The sequence below is a fragment of the Phyllostomus discolor genome, chromosome 6 (genome assembly GCF_004126475.2).
Source record: "Phyllostomus discolor isolate MPI-MPIP mPhyDis1 chromosome 6, mPhyDis1.pri.v3, whole genome shotgun sequence".
NCBI classification, from domain to species: Eukaryota; Metazoa; Chordata; class Mammalia; order Chiroptera; family Phyllostomidae; genus Phyllostomus; species Phyllostomus discolor.
Genome location: NC_040908.2, coordinates 47,338,138 through 47,359,389, shown reverse-complemented (window position 1 = coordinate 47,359,389; position 21,252 = coordinate 47,338,138). Strand labels below are relative to the sequence as shown.

Sequence of the window (21,252 nt, the reverse complement as noted above, 5' to 3'; positions counted from 1 at the left end):
CAACTTTTTAAATTTTTACTCCCCCCAAAAAACACACAACCATTATGCCTAATTGGTAACTATTACATAATAACAACATTTTGTGTCCCAAGCACTGTGATAAGAGTATTTTAGATACTATTTCAGTCAATCCTCACAATAACTCTACCCTCAGGAAGTATTACTATCCTCCTTCTTACACATAACATATCACCTTACAGAGTTCTTTGTATTTAATCTTCAAATATCTAAAAAATGATAGTGTTGATGTTTCCAGACCCATAAATACACTCTCAATCTAAAATTTTCACTACTTCTAAAAGTATTTAAGTCCTATCTAGACATTTACAGAAGAGCAATTATGTTTGTATATAGCACAGGATGATAAAGAGATTCAAACCAAATTCCTGAAATCATATGTATTTCCATTAATAATCAACTGAATTAAGTCATGAATCAGAAATTGTTAAATATCATCAGTTTATAGTTCAACTTTAATATATAAGTTGTAAAAAAAAAGTTTAGTTAAGGTGACCGTCTTAGCTTAGACAAAAATGAAACACAGATAGAGCTTCATGGGGGAATACTTATCCTGCAACACTTATCAGCAATCAAGAGACTGACTCAATCGGGTCACCATGTGAGACAGTTTTTCATCTAACACGACAATTTACCACTATAACTTCATCCTAAGTTCTCAGTTTCTCCCATATCTGTCACAATTTGATTTCAGATGAACAATATATGAACTATATGCCTACCATGTATAAAGTTGTGTTCTAGGTATTTGGGATTTCCTACCATCTCATTCTGTGGTCTCCTATTAAGTATCATCAAGCTAAAGATATAGAACATAGTCTAAAAATATCATTTGACTCAAAGAATATATTAAGTGTACTTCCATTAAAAGCACCAAAAAAATGGTAAAAAGCTCTTATTTCAGAGAATAAAAATACCTAACCTTAAATAGGTTAAATCAGAATCAACATTTCATGAACAATAATGCTAGTAACCTGTTACAAGCAACAGATTTTAGAAAGCAAAATAAAACTTTCTTTTCAAATGCTACATTCATTGTAAGAGAAATTTTAAGACATATTAATGAAAAATCAATAGGAGACCCAAACCATGGGTTTGTTTTCTTTATGTACTAAAAATACTTCCTTGTGGTCCTCTCTTCACCTGTCACTCAAAGTGCACTCTGAGAGCAGAAGCACCATTTCCACCTGGGTGTGTGTTAAAAATGCAGAATCTGAGACTCACCCTCAACCTGCAGAATCAGAATCAGGAGTTTCATGAATCCCCTGAAATTTCACACAGAACTTTTTGTGAGTGAATGATAAGCACATTTTACTGGGGAAGATTCCATATATATTTATTTTCAAACTCTCAAAGTAATACATTGCCCCAAATAGATTAAGAACCACTGTCCTACAGGATTCTTTGACACAGTTTAAAAGTCAAAATATTTCAAAAACTATTTACGCTGCTCTCGATGAGGTCTGCTGAAGAATGACAAGAATGAAGGTCAGAACGTCACACTGGGTCACGAAAGACCTTATCTGAAGAATTTATTCACACCATGCAAGAACTATGCCAAGAAACCAGTTTGAAGACATCTAAATAAATAATTCTCTACATGAGGTTTGAGATTAAGAATGTGCACTTGAAGAAGACTCAAACTGAGAAGTAAATAAATATAAAATAGACATTTTTTAAGATAGGATGCCATTAGATGACAGTGAAGTGTTGAATTCTTGTTGTAAAAGCTCAATCAGCAAATCTCTAATGTGAATTCTGTTTGATCTGGGATGGAGAGTATTTTAAAAAGTTAACTTCCAACTACATTCCTTTAATACTTCCTTTATGAGGAGCCCCCAACACACTTTACTTATCCTACTTTCTTCATCTCCTCTGGACCTCAGAAGATAAAACAAAAAAGAAATATGACACAAAAATTAAAAGGGACGTGCTCAGAGTAGTCAGTGAGCTAATGATAAAGAATGGCTCCTATGCAGAAGGTTCTCGGTGATATATGAGAACCATGTATATATTTCATTCTTTTATGTTATCATCTAACCATCTCTTCAGGCTGTGTATTACCCAGGAGCATGGACTATGTCTAACTTCTGTTTTCCTAAACCATAGTGGCTGCTAGAATTTCATTCCCTTGACAGGTACCCAAAATGTAAATAAACAGCATTAACTGGTCTGGCTTGAGCCTGATTCTTTATTGTATTACTACTGTAACATGTCATTAGTGATGAGTCTACTACCTGACAGTCTGCTCTCCAGGGTGAAGCTACATCCTGCCATCCCAGTCATTCCAGGCAAGAAGAGAGAACACTAGAAAATATCAGAGGGGTCAAGTCTTCTTTGCCCCTTTCTATTTTCATGAGTATCTGATTCTTTTCTTAGTTCTGTTCCTTAGGGCTATTAAAAGTTCTTGTGCCTTGGCCAGTGTGGCTCAGTTGGTTGGAGCATCATCCCATAACCAAAAGGTTGCGGGTTCAATTCTAGGTCAGGGCACATGTGACAGGCAATCAATTGATGCTTCCCTCTTACGTCGATATTTCTCCCTTCCTCTCTCTCTAAAAAGGCAATAAAAAAGTCCTCATGTGAGGATTAAAAAAAAGTTCTTGTTATTCAAGTACAATAGGGATTATGATAAAACTTTCTCACATTGTTAACTATTAATGTACCTCAGTTACACAACACGTATAAATAATAAATGCAATTATTCACTTATATTGTAGAACTATGTCCTCTCAAAAATGATAACTATACAAAAAATATAGAACTTTACAAGTATAATAGTCTCTCAGACACCTCAATCAAATGTAAATGCTAATGTTCTCGTTATTTGCTCTTCTGCCCAAACAATTTAAACAGTGGCAATTAGATTTTTGACATGAAAGAGGAATACTAATAAAGACAGGGATACTGATGGTAGTGATACTTAAGAAGTGAGGAAGGAAGAGTAATGAAAATAGGGCAAGAACTAATATCTGCATAAACCACCTTTTATAGTGCAGGCACTTGTGCAAACCTATGGGGGCAGAGAATACTGTCTTCACTTGACAGATAAGGACACTAATGTTCCAACAGATTAAACAATTACCTGAGATTATGAAGTTAGATGGTGACAAGTTTGGGGGGAGAGGGGAGTAAGGAGAATAGCAAGGGTAAACAGCGAAGGACAAGGAAGTGGATGAGACAGTGAAGCCAGTTTTATCTGGAGAAACAGTAAAAAGGGGACAGCACTTAAAGGCAAAGTGGCTGACTGAGTACAGGAGTAAAGGGTTCCTTGCACATGTCCCTAAACATTTTTAAAGTAAATGATGTGATCATAAATGCTAATTTTTAAAAAGTAATGGTAGAGCCAGGACTTGTCTGACTCTAATGGTCAGTAAGTCACTTTTCAACCACTAGACTCACAGAGAAATTAATCCTATTACACAAATAAGTATTTACAAAAACATTTTAACAGGAAATTTCATGTCACAGTAGTTTTATTTTTAAAACCACATTACACTTCCAACAACAAAGAGGGATATAAAAATATGTAATAGTTAAGCCACTTAATCTTTTTCTTTATGAATATGACACTGATCTAATCTAAGAGGTTACAGACATGTCACAAAATTCCCAGATTCTCTGTCATCACTCATACATTTATTTCCTTCAGAAATGTATTCTCAACTTTCTGGAACTGTTCTATATTTTCAATCTGAACCAAGGCTAAGAAATTCCTTTGTTCATTCCCCACTGTTTAAAGTAACATCTTTTATTTGCCTCAAAAAACTTTGTCTAGCTCAATGGAGGTCACCTAGATCCTTTCTCCAGGTCAGGTAAACTCTACTCTTCCCTTAATGTAGTACCTACTCAGTCAGTCTTAAAAAAAAATAAAAAAATAAATAAAATAAATAAATCCCTGAAACTTGTTTTTAGAAAAAGAATCAGAATCTAAAATATCTTAGTGCATCTTCAGATTCTTTAAATGGGAACTATTTGTATTTAAAATGACATCTAATTCCAGAATATCATAAAAACTGTATTAAATGGATAAATACTTCACCACATCTCAAGCATACTGTGTTTAAACCTAACAACAATCTCACATCCTCTGTTCGAATTTTAGTTACCTCTTCATCATCGTCGTCATCTTCAACATCCAGAATTCCTGAATCCTGTTCAGACTTGGGGCTAGTGCTTTCTAGCTCTGTATCAAAAATTATATATGCATCTTTCTTCAATTTTCTCTTGCTACCTATTCTAGGGTGTTGCAAGACGATGTTATCCAGGTTTCTTTGCTGTTGGGCCTAGGATAAAGACATACACACAGAGATTAAAGAAAAAGGAAAGAAAATAATTAAGCATTCAAAACACTTCTGCTTTTCAAGCCCTGGCCAGGTAGCTCAATTGGTTAGAGAATTGTCCCAATACATCAAAGTTGCGGGTTCAAACTCTGATCAGGGCGCAAACAAGAAACAACCAATGAATGCATAAATGGAACAACAAATCAATGTCTCTTTTTCACTTTCTCTTTTTCTCTCTTCCTCTTTCTTTAATATCAATAAATTTTTTTTTAAATTTCTGATTTTCAATAAATTGATATCTTAAAGAAAATACAAAAAATAAATTAATACAGTTTCAGTTCTAGAAATAAACCCAAACATAGCAATGTATACATTTTTAACCCTGAAGTTACCCCTCTTGATTCATTTTTCCAGTTTCCACAGAAAAAAAAGATAATCAGTCAATATTATCATAAGACTTTTCAAATATAATCACCACAAAAATGAAATCTACCTATTTTCCTCTAAGTAGCCAAAAGACTGGTACAAATGACCAGATATTTACATCTCACAAGATAAATGCATGCTGGAACCATGTGGTGGGGGAGGCAGACGGAGCCTTTCTGCTTTAGGCACTCTTTTACAGTTGTGTGAATCTAAGTGTGAGACCAACACAATTCTCCTGGTTAAGAAAATAACATACCTTAGAGAGTGATTTGAACTAATTAATCCAACAAGATTTCATGACCTTAATTTGTAGGAAACAGAGTTTTAAAGGCTCTCTTCTTCTGAACTTTTAGAGAAAAGGAAGTATAATCCCCTCAGCTAAAAATATAGATTTAAATGATGGTGTGATTTCAATAGATACAAAGTGTCATTTTCCAGGGTCAACAACAGAAATACTAAACCAGACAGTATTAGAGCTGGAAGTGACCTTAGTCACTACTCAGGAAACTGAGGCAAGAAGACAAAAGGATTCGGGTGGGGTCAAGTTAGTAGTAAATCAAAATCTGGAAGTGTGACCTTCTAAATTCCACATCCATGATCTCTCCACAATGCCAACAGTCCCTCAAAGCATGGCAACCTGTTTCCCAAAAAGGGGTGATGGGTTTTGTGATCAAATAAATGGGAAATGCTGCATATCACATAGCCTTCTTGTAGATATATAGAGTTTATTAACAAAGTCAACACGGGGATAAGTCCATTTTAAGAAAATTCTTTAATTTGATTTAACTCAGAAAGTTCCAAAAGTATTTCACAATGGAATTTTCCCTTAAAAAAAAAATACTTAGTATCATCCTAAAATACAAAGCTTGAGAAATGTGACTTCTCAGAATATATATTTCTTAATAAGTATATGATATTTCTCTCAGTGACAGGAGAAAATCAGTTTCCAAATATTCTGAATGAAATTAAGGAATTTAAGACAAATATTAAGTACAAGATGTTAGTCCAGACACTGGTTAAATGAGACAATTATAATAAGACAGAGAAAAACTTAAACTATGTGAGCTAGTTTCTGCCAAGAAAATGAAAAGAATCTACATTCCAGAGATTTTAATCAATGGACAAACTTGTTTCTCTACATAGTACTCATTGAGATTTTGCTTTGACTTACATATAATACGTGGCTTTGGGAACAAACTGAGGTAGAAAAGGCATTCAAAAAACATTTAATTTAGGTTTGCACATTAGACATACATATTCTTCAAGCACTAGAAACCCCAAATTAGATGCAATGTTCTTTCTTTTCCTCTCACAAGTAACAAGTTCTTCCCTATTACTTCTAAAGCAAAACAAAAAGGGATCAAACTCTGGGGGAGGCACAAACAGAGAACTTCCTAAAGCTTCCATATTTTAAAAATCTGACCCTTAACTCCATTCTCTCGCTCTCTCTCTCTCTGTCTCTACAACATTACCAAAAGCTTTCATAAGTTGGTCATATTCTATTGAATCCCAAGGTAATGAGTTTTCTTTCACAGTCAATAAAATAGTGCCAGTGTATCAAAAGCAATCAACAGAAGCCACATTTAAAACACTTCCATTTAAATTTGAAATGATACAAATCTAAAAGTGTCCTATGGAAGTAATTTTAGCTCTCCTATGACTTGCTCTTTTTAAGCAATATATTGTCTGGTTTTCCCATCAATTTGGAGGAGTGCAAATTAAGATAGCAAACCCTATGTAAGAAGTTAAGGCATTTCAAGTAGTATTCCAAAGCTCCATCAGAACCTGGGGTCTCTGTTAGAATTATCAAGGCTTTTCCAGTGCGTAAGAAGCAGTCAGGGCAACTCTGCCAAGCAGGAACTGGCCAAGTTAGAAACACTGAATCTCAGGTAGAATAATAAAATACTCAGATGTTATCCGTTATGGCTGCAAATGAAAATTACCACCTATTGAGAATGTTATGGGACTGGCAAGAAGTGGAGAAGAGTAAATATGGATATAAACATATAAATGTATATAATATATGGGGTCTGTCTGGAAAAAGTCTAGCCATTGTTAATATGAGAATGGCTTCCATAACATCGATGTAACCTTGCAGCCAAGGAGAGCAGACTGAAATGCACATGTGTGAACAATGATGACTTCACTGTACTAGTCAGTGGGAGTGGCAGACACCATGACTGAGCATGTGTACTGTGTGGCCTTTGCATTCAAAATGACTGAGCGAGTAGAGCAACCAATCAGAATCAAATTTCGAGTTAACCTTGAACATTCATCCACTGAAGCTACCTGGATGACTCAGAAGGCCACAGCTATGGGCAACTGGTGACTGGCAGCTTCATCACGACAACATACCCACTCATGTATCACATCTTGTGCAGAAATTTTTGGCAAAACATCAAATCACCTAGGTGACTCAGCCCCACTACAGCCCAGATTCGGCACCCTGCAACATCTGGCTTTTCCAAAAACTGCAATCACCTTTAAAAGGGAAGAGATTTCGGATCATCCATGAGATTCAGGAAAATATGAAGGGGAGGCTGATAGTGACTAGGAGATCTGTGTGAAGTCCCAAGGTACCTACTTGGAAGGGGACTGAGGCATCATTGTCCTATGTACGGTGTTTTTGTATCTTATATCTTCTTCAATAAATGTCTCTATTTTTCATAGTACATGGCTGGATACCTTTTGGACAGACCTTGTATATTAAAATAAAAAGCCCAAAAGAGGGAAAAAAATAAAACAGTAAACACCCTTCAGAGCTCTCTTCTAACAGACTAAGCTATATCACCAGGACTGTTTATTCTGTCCTTCCAGAGACAACCTTTATAATCATGGGCCACAGAAGCAGCTGCCCGATTTCTGCCACCTGGGTCGAAGTGGAGGCAGGGGGTATGAAGCATACACATACCAGTTAGATCTTAGAAAGCATTTAGGCATTTTCTTTTTCTTAGTTGTTCATTATCTTTGTGCCTAAGTTTTATAATTAACCACTTCTTCCTCAAGGTTCCCTCATATATATTCCTCTCTGGTTTCCTAGTATATAGAAATTAAGCAAGCTTTATTCCTCACTCCCTCTTCTCTTACCACTCTCCCAGGATCAAGTAGCACATCTCCAGCTTCCTGTTACTACTGTGTGCTCTACCATCGCCTCAGTTCCGAAGTATCTAAAACGGAACTCACCACCTTCTCATCATAAATCCCCTGCATACTGTGGCCAGTGTCTTCTTAAACTACATCATTCATCTCACCAATTAGGCACAAAGGAAACTGGGAACATTTTTTAAACAAGTACAAGTCCAAACTCCATAATCTGTCACTGGGGCTCTACCATAACAAAGGCTGAACCGAGTTTTCCAGTGTACTTAACCAGCGGTCTCCAACATGAACCTTCCACTTGAATCAGACTCTGCCTCCTAATAGACCAGGTACATTTCCACTTCTGTAGCTCTTCTAAATGACCTCTTCCTGCTTGAATCTAACCTTTCATTCAAAAGCCAACCAAAATTCTTCTGCCTTTAGAAAGCCACCTCTCGCTGCCCTAATCCATGATGCTTTCTCTCTGTATCCCTATTTCAGTCAAACATACACTGAATGTCTGCTTGGTACCGGGCACCGTGCTGCACACAGGGAATGCAAAGAAAAGCATGGAGTCTCTGAGTCATGAACCTCACATCAAACTATTGGGGAAAGCAGATCAGAAAATAAGTGGCTGAAATTCCATGCCATAAATATAATAATAGAAATAATACAGAGGGCAATAGTTGAACAAAGGAGAAAGTGATCAGATTTGCTGGGAGGTGTTTAAACCAGGAAAGGCTTCACAGAGGAACAGGTAGCATGCTTTTAAAAGATAAATATAATTTTTCCAAAGGGAAATAAGAAAAAGGGTAACTAACCATTCCAAGAAGATAGAAACAGCATGAGAAAGACCGTGTGTGAAATAACACTATCCACCCAAGGAACAGGTAATTCTGTATAGGAACACAGTTTACAAAGCATGAACAACAGATAAAGATGTCATACATGGCAGTTTCAATGTTAGCTAGTAGGCAGAGGAGAAACAATGAAGGAATGTAACCAAGGGAATGACAGGATCAGCTTTACCATTTGGGCACATTTTCTAGGATCACAGGAGTGGTCAGCTGAGAGAAGACAGAGACTAGAAACAAAAAAACAATATCGATCACTATAACAGTGCAATACCAACAATGAGGACTTGAATTAAGATACAGCTGATATATAAGAGGAAGAAGCACCAGAATTTACTAATTTGAATATAGTACATAGAAGACAGGAAGGAAATAAGAACTCTAAGTATTCTGCCCTTGATGACTAGATGGTGGGATTATTCCAAAGAGTGGGAATCATGGAAACAATAAGTTGAGAGCAGAACAGGGGAGATGGAGAAGAGCTCAGTAAATCTGTCACTTACTAACATAGACAAATGACGGTACCACACTTCAGTATGTAACTCTTCTCTCTTTGAGAACAGAAAAGCACTTCACCATTCTTAGAATCCCCAAAGCCTCGCTACACTGACACATATACACTAAATTTAGATAAATGGTTACTATATAAAAGCAATAGATAACAAAATAAATCTATATGAGAATGAGATTTAGCCCAGTAAAAGAGAGGGGATCTGCAAAAGACAGGATTTTGGATGTTCTCCTACCTATTAGAAGAGGAATAAAACCCATAAAATCCATACAAATTACCTAATCTGGACTATTAACCTAAAAATATTGCTATGAACACTTCATAACTGTCGAAGAGTGTCTATGAGACAATATATATATACACACACACACACACACACACAGCACACATACATACAGGGTCCAGCAAAAGTAATGCTGCTGAGTGTAGTTGGTAAAGTAATAATATGGGTGTAATAATTTATAGTTTTAATTTGAACATTTTGCCTAAAATATCATATGGTGTGATATTGGGTGTGATATTGTTACAGAATTACATGCTTATGATTTTGTAATAAAAGATTTTGTAATAAAAGGGGCATTATTTGTGCCTATATATATATATATATATATTTAATTGTGAAATACAACTTCCAAAGGTGCCTAACAATAAGATTCAGAGTTTAAATTCTGTGAATCAAAAACTGAAGGCTCCTGTTTTTATCAACCCAATACTGACCTCTAGTGGGCTAAAGGAATATATACAAATGACCTTTAGAATCAGAAACTAATTGAGAAGGGTTGGAGGCCTGACATAATTACATAGACTTTAATAACAGGGTGCTATAGCAAAACAAACAAACAAACAAAAACTTCTTGGAGTAAGACAAGTCTCCAAGTCTAAGCTTGGGCAGTTTCTTCACTTCTCTAACATTCCCATCTATTAAAAAAAAACCCACTAAAGTTAATAAAATGTACCTTAGCACTGTAACATGGATTAAATGAGATAATATAAGTAAAGCGACTTGAAAAGAAAAGTAAAACAAAAAAATACTAAAAATGTTAAGCTCCACCTGCCTTCCTCTGAAATTGGGATAGAAATCTGTTTACTTTCTACAATGGAAGCATCTGAGATAAAGGAAATACTTAGATACATAAACATTACTGGCATCTAATACCACTACACACTGCCATTCAATTTTGCATTTGTACTACATCCCAAGCATTCGATATCTATACTAGACTCCTTTTGTGCTACACTTCAGATCCTCTCAGCCTCAGCTGTTACTCCAGCTAGAGCATCAGTAACCTCTGCGCAGCCTTGGAAGTGTCCATAATGTAACCTGAAACCAGCTCTAACTCTCCAAGCCTCACGCTCCCTTCCCTGGGGCTTTGCTGTTAATACCACAGTGTAGAATCCCAAAGAACCACTTAGCACTCATGATCCTCAACACAGAAGTGAGGCAACCATCGACCAAAGAAGTGACAGATAAAATGCCTGTGTCCCTCCCCTGGTCAATTCCACCTGGCTTCTCGGCAGGTACCAGGAATTAAGGAACCAACTATCCTAGCAATGTACTGACTCCACAAACCTCTCTTTTCCTGACCCTTAAACCCCTGTTCCATAGATTATACTCTTGAACAGACCACTTCACCTCTCAACCCCTCGGGTTCCCTCAGGGAAATGAAGGCTAAAAACACACCCCGGGCAACAAAACAGTGAAGCAGGACTATGCCCACTGTTTTGCGTCGGAATCCCCCAAGGATAACTGAAAATAACTGGCAAGACCAACAGATGATGACTCCACAGTTGCCTCTCCAAATCTCACCAATTGTAAGAACTGCAAAGGAGCTGCAATTTCAAAACAAGGGTCCCTCACACTTTACCAGCACTATCTCTGGCAGCTAACATTCTTTTCACAACTAGCTCCAGTACTAGATTCAAACAAAATGAAAACAAAACAAGGAGAGTGATTCAAGACAAAGGAAAACATCAAGATCATATAAAACAATGTTTGCATATTAGTGTACACAGGGATGTGTACCTAGATATACCTTGTAAGATATTTTAAAAGAAGAATAAACAGACACAAACAGTGTATCATACACCTAATCAGATTCCAAAGAATTTCCATCAGTCAGATGAGAAATCTAAGATTATGATCCTGCTAGAACTTTTTTTAATAATTCAGGAAGGTTGCCCTATATATCTATTAAAATTATAACTGAGATCTTGAGTCCTCTGGAAGTCTTCAGTTCATTTTTAAACCTATATTTCATTGGGGGAAAAGTCTTTGCACTAACAAAATTCACTACAGTGAGATGAACTAGATGTAGGTTATTATAATTTTGTAGGAAGCAAGAGTAAAATTCTATAAAATTCTCATGAATTAGGATAATTCCAGTCTCTTTAAAAATACTATCTTATTCCTTTGTCAAAATACAGACACACCACAAATACACAAGTATATTGTAGTTGTAGTTAATTGGAAAGTTAATTAGAAAATAAACATGAAGAAAAAAATTTATCGAAGTCTTCACTCAGTAATAATCAGTTATTTTGGTGAATGACAACCCAGTCTATTTTCTGTGTGTATGCAGATTTCTCTTTTAGCTTCTCTGTATTTTCTGTTTATCTGCAATTGGCATTTATTATTGGTATGCCAGGAAGAATTACACTGAATAAAAATTTGTGATCTTTTTGTACAGAAATATTATACACATATCTTTCCTGACAAATAAAACATTTATAACATTGTATTGTATTTCCAACAACAAATGTTTATTTAAACAGTCTAACATGGAACATCTATATTACTCCCAATATTTTGCTATTTAATAATAATGCAAAGATAATCTCCAGAGCTAAAATTTTGTGCATGTCTTTAATTGTTTTACTAGAGGAATTCCTACAAGTAGAAAATTTAGATAAAATGGTAAAAGTTGCAAAATCAATAAAACACTGACAAACTGCCCTCCAGAAAAGCTGTGCCACTTCATAGTGGCACATAAAAGCGTATGAATGCTTATTTCTCAGCCCCTAAGTATCACTACGCACTATTTCTCTTTACCATTGAATGTAAAGGTTTCTAAACATGGCAGAAAGGCAAGAAACAATAATATAACATATAATGAGATCTGGCTATGTAAAAAACTAAAAATATCCCACTCTACAACTATGTTGATATTATTTATTTTCCTCTAGTACTTCTATAGTGTCCTTTATTCTACATTAAATTTATTAACCCTTCTACAAATTACCTGGAATGGTATGAGCCTGAAAATCACTTCCTCAAACAGTTACTTATCCCAACTCAACCTTTTAGAATAATTTGTCTTTCCCAATTGTTTCTTTTAAATGTCTGCCAAATGAATATAAGCTCATGGTTTTATAAATCTAATAATACTGAAATTATTTTAATGAGAAAGACAGTAGACCCCTTCTTAGGCCTTTACCCACCCCCAATTCTGCTCTGTAGAGTTACTATTTTTACATCCACATTTCTAAATAATACCCTTACTTTATGGTAAAAACATTGCTCACTTAAAAATCTACACCCCTTATGCTACTGTTTCTTCAATTATCTTCCCAAGATAATTTTTTTAGAAAGTCTCCTACTATGATTGCATATTAATAATTTTTTAGTTCTATTAGATTTGATTTATATATTTCAAAGTTAGTAAGTCTACAAAAATTGATGACTATTGTGTCCTCTTTTTTATTGTATCTTCTTGATGTATCAAAATGTGCTTTCACAATTATTAATATATTTAATCTTCTTGGTTTCCTCTAATAATTTTTTATTTTATTTTTTAATGTTGTTCAAGTACAGTTGTCTCCATTTTCCCCCCAACACTCCTCCACCCCAGCCATCCCCACCTCCCACCCTTGATCCTACCCCACTTTGGCTTTGTCCACATGTCCTTTATAGATGTTCCTGATGACCCTTCTGCCTTTCCCCCCCAGTATCCCCTCCCACCTCCCCTCTGATTATTGTCAGTTTATTCTTAATTTCAGTAACTCTGGATATATTCTGCTTGCTTGTTTGTTTTGTTGATTAGGTTCCACTTATAGGTGAGATCATATGGTATTTGTCTTTCACCACCTGGCTTATTTCACTTAACATAATACTCTCTAGTTCCATCCATGCTGTCATGAAGGGTAGGAGTTCTTTCTTTCTGCTGTGTAGTATTCCATTGTGTAAATGTACCACAGTTTTTTGATCCACTCATTTACTGTTGGTCATTTAGGTTGCTTCCAGAACTTGGCTATTGTAAATTGTGCTGCTATGAATATTGGGGTGCACAGTTTCTTTGGATTGGTGTTTCAGGGTTCTTAGGGTATAATCCCAGTGGTGGAAATGCCAGGTCAAAAGGCAGTTCCATTTTTCGTTTTTTGAGGAAATTCCAAGTTATTTTCCACAGTAATTCTGGCCTCTTAAAAAGAGTTTAGGAGTGTTCGTTCCTCTTCAATTTTTTAAAAGAGTTGAAGAAGGATTAATTTAATTTTTCTCGAAATGCTGGAAGAATTCACTAGTAAAATCATCTGATCCTTGGCTTTTTTTTTTTGTTGGGAGGTTTTTAATTATTGTCTCAATCTCCTTATTAGTCTGTATGAATAAATGAATGAATAAACAGTATCAGAAATAAAAAATAGTTGAGCAAACAAAAAAGAAGGAAAGAAAGGTTGTTTTTTTTACTACAGAGTAATCAAGGAGAGTCTCATAAAGTGGCATTTGTTTTTCAGACCTTACTGCCCATTTATTTAATAGGTAGATGCTTAAGAAAAGAGAGACAAATGTATGTATGTGGTCTATCCTTTTTTAACCTTGAGTTGTCACACAGATTTTAAACTATTATAAACATCATTACATACTCTAAAATACCTGAAAGGACAATGTCCACCATGTTAACCATATTTCAAGAATTTCTTAGTCATTTTCAAATACATTTTTTTAAACACAAGCTACCTGAAGATAGGAGGATTGTGGTAGGTTTTGCTGAAAGACTAGCACATTAACAGGTCACAAAAAATCATTTATGCGTGATTCTAAGATAGGATGGCTCATGAAAAAAATAAAATTCAAGATAATCCTTAACACTATTTCTGACAATAGCTTAATTCTTATCCACAAATTTGTACCATATTTCATGTTGAGTTTTATAGTCTTTACCATTGTCAATCTCTATGTGGTAATGAAAATGACCCAAAAATATAGGCAAAGTTGAGAGGAAAAATAACCAAGGATAGGTAGTAACTTCAGAGTGGACTCCTATAGGTGCTTAATATTTCATGTTTTAACCTAGTCTCCCAAAGAGATAAACCTATACAAGCAATGCTTTCTCCAAGGTTCATCCATACTACAGAAATAGTTATGATTTCATCTATTGGTTCATGTCAATATTTCAGCCAAACCAATAGTTTCAAGAAGAAATATAATATCAACAAAGACTCTAATTTAACATCCTACTTCAATGCTTTCATTATAACAAAGGATTATACAAAAAACAAGACTTTTATGTAATCCCCTTATTTTTAGAAAACAACCACTAAAAATGAGGTGAAAGATTAGGCACATATTCACCTACTACATATATTCTGTGGTCAGGTTTAACAATTCACATAACTTTTAAATCATTCTTCTCATTCAACTTGACCTAAATGAGATGTAAAAAATGAATACCTAATAAGTGTATGTCTAGTACATGTAGCATAGTCATAGTATAGTCATAGCATATCACCAAACTAGATAATAAGCTATTATTCTCCATGCTCCTTTCATTTATGCTATATAAAACAAGCTTAAGGAAAAATATCTTCTTTTAATATTCCACTTACAAAACTTATAATCAAAACCCAGTGAGAAAAACAAACACATAAGAAAGAACACGATGAAGAACAGTAGTGGTAGACGGTAAAATCAATAACATCTTCAGACCTGTTCCTGAACAGCACAAATTATTCTGTACTAATTATATTGACTTGCCTTTTGGAAAAATTAAAATTTTAATAAATCAATAAATATCCATTGTCTTCCTTCTAGGAAACTAGATATCTTGCCTTTACCCATAACTTTAAATTCTAAAATGCAGCAATGGCTGGTGTGGTTCAGTGGACTGAGTGTTAGCCTATGAATCAAAGGGTCACTGGTTTGATTCCCAGTCAGGGCACATGCCTGGGTTGCAGGTCAGGTCCCCAGATGGGGCGTAAACAAGAAGCAACCAATTGTTATTTCTCTTACGCATCAGTGTACCTCTCCCTTTCTCTCTCCCTTCCACCCTCTGTAAAAATAAATAAAATATATATTTTCAAAAAAGAAGCAGAGGAGATATCCATCTGTCCAAAATGTCTCAGGTACAAGTCAGTTCACCTAGGACAAGTATTGTTACTATGTATCTTCAAACTCTGACAATTATATTTGTTTGAATGCAGGTGAGTGAAGGAGGGGAGTTGAGAGGTAGGAAATAGGAGGAGAAAAATAATGGTAGGTAAGTTTTTTAAAAATCAGGTACCACTAATAATAGACTCCAAAGGGCAAATGCTTCCTATTCTAACAACATTCTATTGATGATGCCTATCTACAACGCTTTCTTTCCAATGCACCATCAGGTTTTCTCTGTGCAGTAACTGACCATAAGAAAAGGAATCCAATTAGGCCCCAGTTTGATCCTGCCTGTCAGGAAAAATTTCTTTTCTTATGGATTTCCTCACAAGGAAGCTAAAATGAAAAGGAACTGCTGTGACAAAACAATGAAACGGTGCTACTAGAAAAAGTCCTGGATGGAGAGCCATGAGATGTGACTTGTGGTTCTAACTGCTACTAATGAGGTATGTGTGCTTGTATGATTCTAGTTTGTTAAGGGAAATTCCAACTTTAAAATTGTACAGGTATATTATTCCAACCCCTGAAACAACATTAATTCAGGAAAGAAAATAGAGACAGAAAGAGAATAAACCATTATCAGACTTTATGAATAAAGAAGAAATAAATTGATCACTTTTTTCAGTACTATAACTTTTCCTGACAAGATACATGACACAAAACCAGTAACTGTGATAATTAATATCTACCCCATTGGAATTAAAATAGTAACTATGGTTCCAAGTAAACAGCAAATTTCTTCTCTCCCTTCCATCTACTTCCACAAAGTTTACAAAGTACCCTGGGTTTTAAATGCTATCAAAATGGAAAATATTCAACAGCACTTAGGCAATGACCCAGGAAAAAAATCAGAACTATTCTTTTGTTAAACAAGTAAGTTTTAAATTTTAGAAGGGAGGGGGATATTAAGGTATATCCTGTATTTTCTTTCTGTCCAAGTGATCCACTGAGAAATACTGTCTGCCTAAAAGTTAGTTCCCCCTAGCCAAAATGAGAGCGGCCTGAAAACAAGTTGCTGTAAGTGCTCGCACTAAGTCACTAGAACTACTTCCTCGTTCTCATGTTTTTGCACCATGAAAATGATAAAACAGATCCAACATAATTTGCTTGACTGAAAATGTATTGAATGAAAAAAATGATGTGTGAGAAAGCCATACTGGATTTAAACATTCTGTTTCAAATAAAGGCTTCTATAAGAAGTCCAATGAAGAGAAGAAATTTAAAAACCACATCAAAAGAGGGGCAATACTCCAAACTGCCCTCTAAAAAGAGGAGAATGATGAAGGAAGCCAATTTTCAGCAGAGGAAACCCATACCTTTAGTGTGGTTTACTAGGAAAGCCAGGGTATGCTTCTCCAACCCTGTAAATTAGCTTGACTTCGGGGCATGATCTTAGGACTGCACTAAAGTTATTGGATATAAGTCACTGGCTATGTAGAATGCTAATGAGACCAAGCAAGGAACGGGAATCCAAATGTATGTAAACAGCACCTCATAGAGAAAAGCTCCATGCAAGGAAAAACTTGATTATGGTCCTACTAAAATTCATACATCGTATAAACCACTGGAAACAAAGCAAATCTAGAAAAATAATATAGATAACATTGTAGTTTATAAACATACATTAAAAAGTTATACAAACACTTAGGTCATTCTAACACAAAGAGTATCTAAAGAAAAGCTACCAAAAGAGCCAACCAATACAGAACAGGAATATTTATTAGAAAATTACTTAAGTTATTATACTGTGCTTGATTCACACCCTCTGGAAGTCACAAAAATAACAAAGAAAAAAGTGCAAAAATTAAGGATTACAAAGCTTAGCTTCAGCTACTCTGAGAAGTTTTCATGAAAGTGTCAAAAGTTTTAAACAAACCATTCTCTTCATTTTATGTGAACACACCAAGCACTGTAACTGGCAGAGTACACATTTGAAAAATGACACTTTCTTCCTTCCATACTCTAATACTTCTTTATTTTATCAATGGTTTCCTACCAACATAGAAGATATGTTTTTCATGAACCACACTAGTTGGGTAGGAAGAACATTAGAACAAGGAGAATATATTTCTCTTAAGAAGTACCATAGGAGACTTCCAGTCAAGATGGCAGCGTTGGCAGACATGGCTCACCTCTTTGCACAACCACATCAAAATCAGAACTAAAATATACAACAACCATCACTCAAAACTGTCAGAAATCAAGTTGAATAGAAGTCTGGCAACTACGCAATTAAAGAAACCACATCCATCTAGACTGATGGGGGGATGCGGATGCAGTCTGGTTTTAATGAGGGGAGCTGGTCCCACATGGGCTGGCACCCAGAGGGGTGCCAGGAGGCAAAGAGAACGGGCAAGAAATTGGAAATCTACTTGAAAAAGTAATGAATAAAAATTATCTAATTTGGTGAAGAAAAACACATGCAAATCCAGGAAGCACAGAGAGTCCCAAACAAGATGAAGGCAAAGAAGCCCACTGAAAGACACATCATAATGAAAATGCATTAAGGTTAAAGGCATAAAGAGAAAATCTTAAAATCAGCAAGAGAAAAGAAGTTAGTTACCTACAGGAGAGTTCTCATAAGACCGTCAGCTGATTTTTCAAAAGAAACTTCGCAGGCAAGAAGGGATTAGCAAGAAATATTTGAAGTCATGAAAAGCACGGACCTATAGCCAAGATTACTCTAACCTGCAGAGACATCATTTAGAATCAAAGGGCAGATAAAGAGCTTCCCAGACAAGAAAAAACTACAGGAGTTCATCATTACCAAATTATTATTATATGAAATGTTAAAGGGAATTATTTAGGAAAAAGAAAATCAAAACTATGAAATTTAAAATGACAGTAAATATGTAACTATCAACAATTGAATCTAAAAAACAAACTAAGGAAACAAGAAGAACAGAGACTGAATCATGGATACAGAGGTGGTTCTGATTGTTTCCAGAAGGGAGTATGGTGAGGGGGAATGGGTGAAGAGGTGAGAGGATTAAGAAGTACAAATAGGTAGTTACAGAATAGCCATGGGGATGTAAAGTACAGGATAGGAAATGGAGCAGCCAAAGAACTTGCACACATGACCCATGGACATGAACAATGGTGGGGGGATTGGCTGAGGGATGAAGGGTGCTGGGTAGAGGGGGACAAAGTAGGGAAAATCAGGACAACTGTAATGACATAATCAATAAAATATAATTTAAAAATAATAGAATTTTTAGAAAAAGAAGTACCATAGGAAAAGTAACAGCACAGTAGCAATTTTGGCAGCATATGAAAGACTAAACATAACAACCATTATCTAGCTCATAAAAATAAATTAAAAGGCTAAACCCAATTTCCCATAAAATTAAGTGTTGATGAACCACAGTAGACAGGAAAAGCGTTATGAAAAAAGAGAACATATCTCTACTACCTACTCCTATTTAAAAAGTGCCACAGAAAAGAGGATAGCAATAATTACAATTTAGCTAAACTATGAAAGACCAAACATTATACATATGATCTAGTCTATGAAATTAAACAAAAAGGCTGATATAAATGTTACATAAAAACTGAGTAGTAAACTGTAAGATATAATCTCAATGATATTATTAAAATTTCCATTTAGACTGTCTACCTACAAGTGTGATTTTAAATACCTCAGTCTTATCCACAAAGAAACTAGTGATGCTTTTTTTTTTTTTAATGCTGTTTTGTGATGATCACTGCAAGCTGATTTCCTATGAAACAGAGTTAAAAGAGAGTTATGGTTAACTCTGTGGTCTCACTAGTTACTGCATATTTTGTGTTATGATGTTTTATGAGTCTTTTTAATGGACTGAGACACAATTTTAAGACACCATTTTACAATATCCTTTTGAATGGAATCATATTTTTTGAAACAATATTACAAAAAGCAGGCTTTTTGCAAGAGGTAAAAGAGAACAAAGTTAATAAAAAATGACAGTAAGCATGGCTCGGGGCCAAAGGCCCATTTGAAACTTATAAAATCTCCCCCAGATCAGATGAACATGTGTTCTCTTATTGTGAGGTGTGAAACTACACACTCACACAAGCTTCTGCTTCCAGTTTTAACTTAAAAGCCAGGTGTTTCTCAAGATATTAAAGGTTCCTATGCATCCTGCTAATAAAATTCAATTTTGTTATCACAGTAGGTATCTAGTCCAGTAAGGATGACCAAGTTTAAATTCATAAAATGTGTAAGGCAGACAATCTGTAAATAATTTTGAATCTAGAAAAATCATTATATAGCAAATAAGAGAGAATGTGAATGTATACTAATAGTTAATGAGATCAAAAAATAAGAAATTATACAACATAAATGTGAAGAAATATTGTTGAATTTTTTTTAAGAAACATATCTTTAAGGAACATTTCATTACATGGAGAAATACTCAGCACATCATGCTTTAAAAAATCAAGATAGCCCTGACTGGTGTGGTTCAATGGGTTGAACTGCAAACCAAAAGGTCACCTGTTCAACTCTTGGTCAGGGCACATGCCTGGACTGCAGGCCAGGCCCCCAGTTGGTGGCATATAAGAAGCAACCCACTTAGATAGATGTTTCTCTCATACATTAATGTTTCTCCCTCTCTTTTCCCCACCCTTCGCATCACTCCAACAATTCGAACCATTAAAAAATAAAATATATTTATATATGATCAAAATTTTATAAAATATATGTGGATACAAGTGACTATAAAGGAATACCCACTTCAGGCAATGGTGAACTAGACAATTTAGAAAAGAAAACCTGGACAAAATGTAAAAACCATCAACTTTAAGATTCAGAGAACTAACAAAATGGTGAAAACATGTTAAGCCAGGATCCAGGAAAGGGAAGTAGCCTGTGGAAGAAATATCAATATTTGTAGCCATTCCTCCTTTGAGGGCATTTAGGACACCATGCTGGCTAAATGGCACTTTTTACAATGCCAAGTGATTAGAAAAGAAAAATATGTTAAGCTCAGTCAGGGAGGAATGGTCGTGGTATGCCCTTCAGTATGAGTTAGAACCTTGACTAGCTGTACCCTACGAAAAGGTTAAACCAGGGTTAGACAGGCCCCTTACAGAAACTCCTACTAAGCATCAAACTGGATTAAAGTGATTCCCAAAGTACTATGGTTCCCCCAACCACCCTAGAATAATACTGTTTACTGGTATCTGGTAAAAGAAAACTTAACTCCTTTTGAGAAAGGATACTATCATCCTAAACTTTAAATTGTTTCCACAAACAATTGTGGAAGTATAATGACCAGCACACAATTAAAAGTAATCAGCCCTGGCTGGCGTAGCTCAGTGGATGGAGCGCGGGCTAGGAACCAAAGTGTCCCAGGTTCGATTCCCAGCCAGGGTACATTCCTGGGTTGCAGGCCATAACTCCCAGCAACGGCACATTGATGTTTCTTTCTCTCTTTCTCTCTCTCTCTCTCTCTCTCTCTCTCTCTCTCTCTCTCTCCCTCCCTTCCCTCTCTAAAAATAAATAAATAAAATATTTTAAAAAAGTAATCAAATACAATAAAAGATTAGATAATGGAAATAAAAACCAATGGGGGAGATGAAAAAATTACATCCAAGTTCTAAAATTTGTAATTAGATACAGATTTAAAAGAGTCAAAGCAGGACATCACTACAAACCCAAAAGACATTTAAAAAAAATTAGGGAATATTATGAATAATTTTATGTGTACATACTCAACAACTTAGATAGAATAGATGAATTCC

General features: G+C 35.3%; 1 protein-coding gene across 7 annotated transcripts in view; it reads right to left on the bottom strand.

The window, feature by feature from the left end:
* Positions 1 to 21,252, bottom strand: part of EXOC6B (exocyst complex component 6B) — a 559,588-nt gene that overhangs the window by 339,570 nt on the left and 198,766 nt on the right. For all 7 annotated transcript variants that reach the window (XM_028514764.2, XM_028514769.2, XM_028514763.2 and 4 more), the window contains one exon: positions 4,125 to 4,301. In XM_028514764.2, coding sequence (XP_028370565.1) covers positions 4,125 to 4,301 — 177 coding nt within the window. The remainder of the gene's footprint in view (positions 1 to 4,124; positions 4,302 to 21,252) is intronic.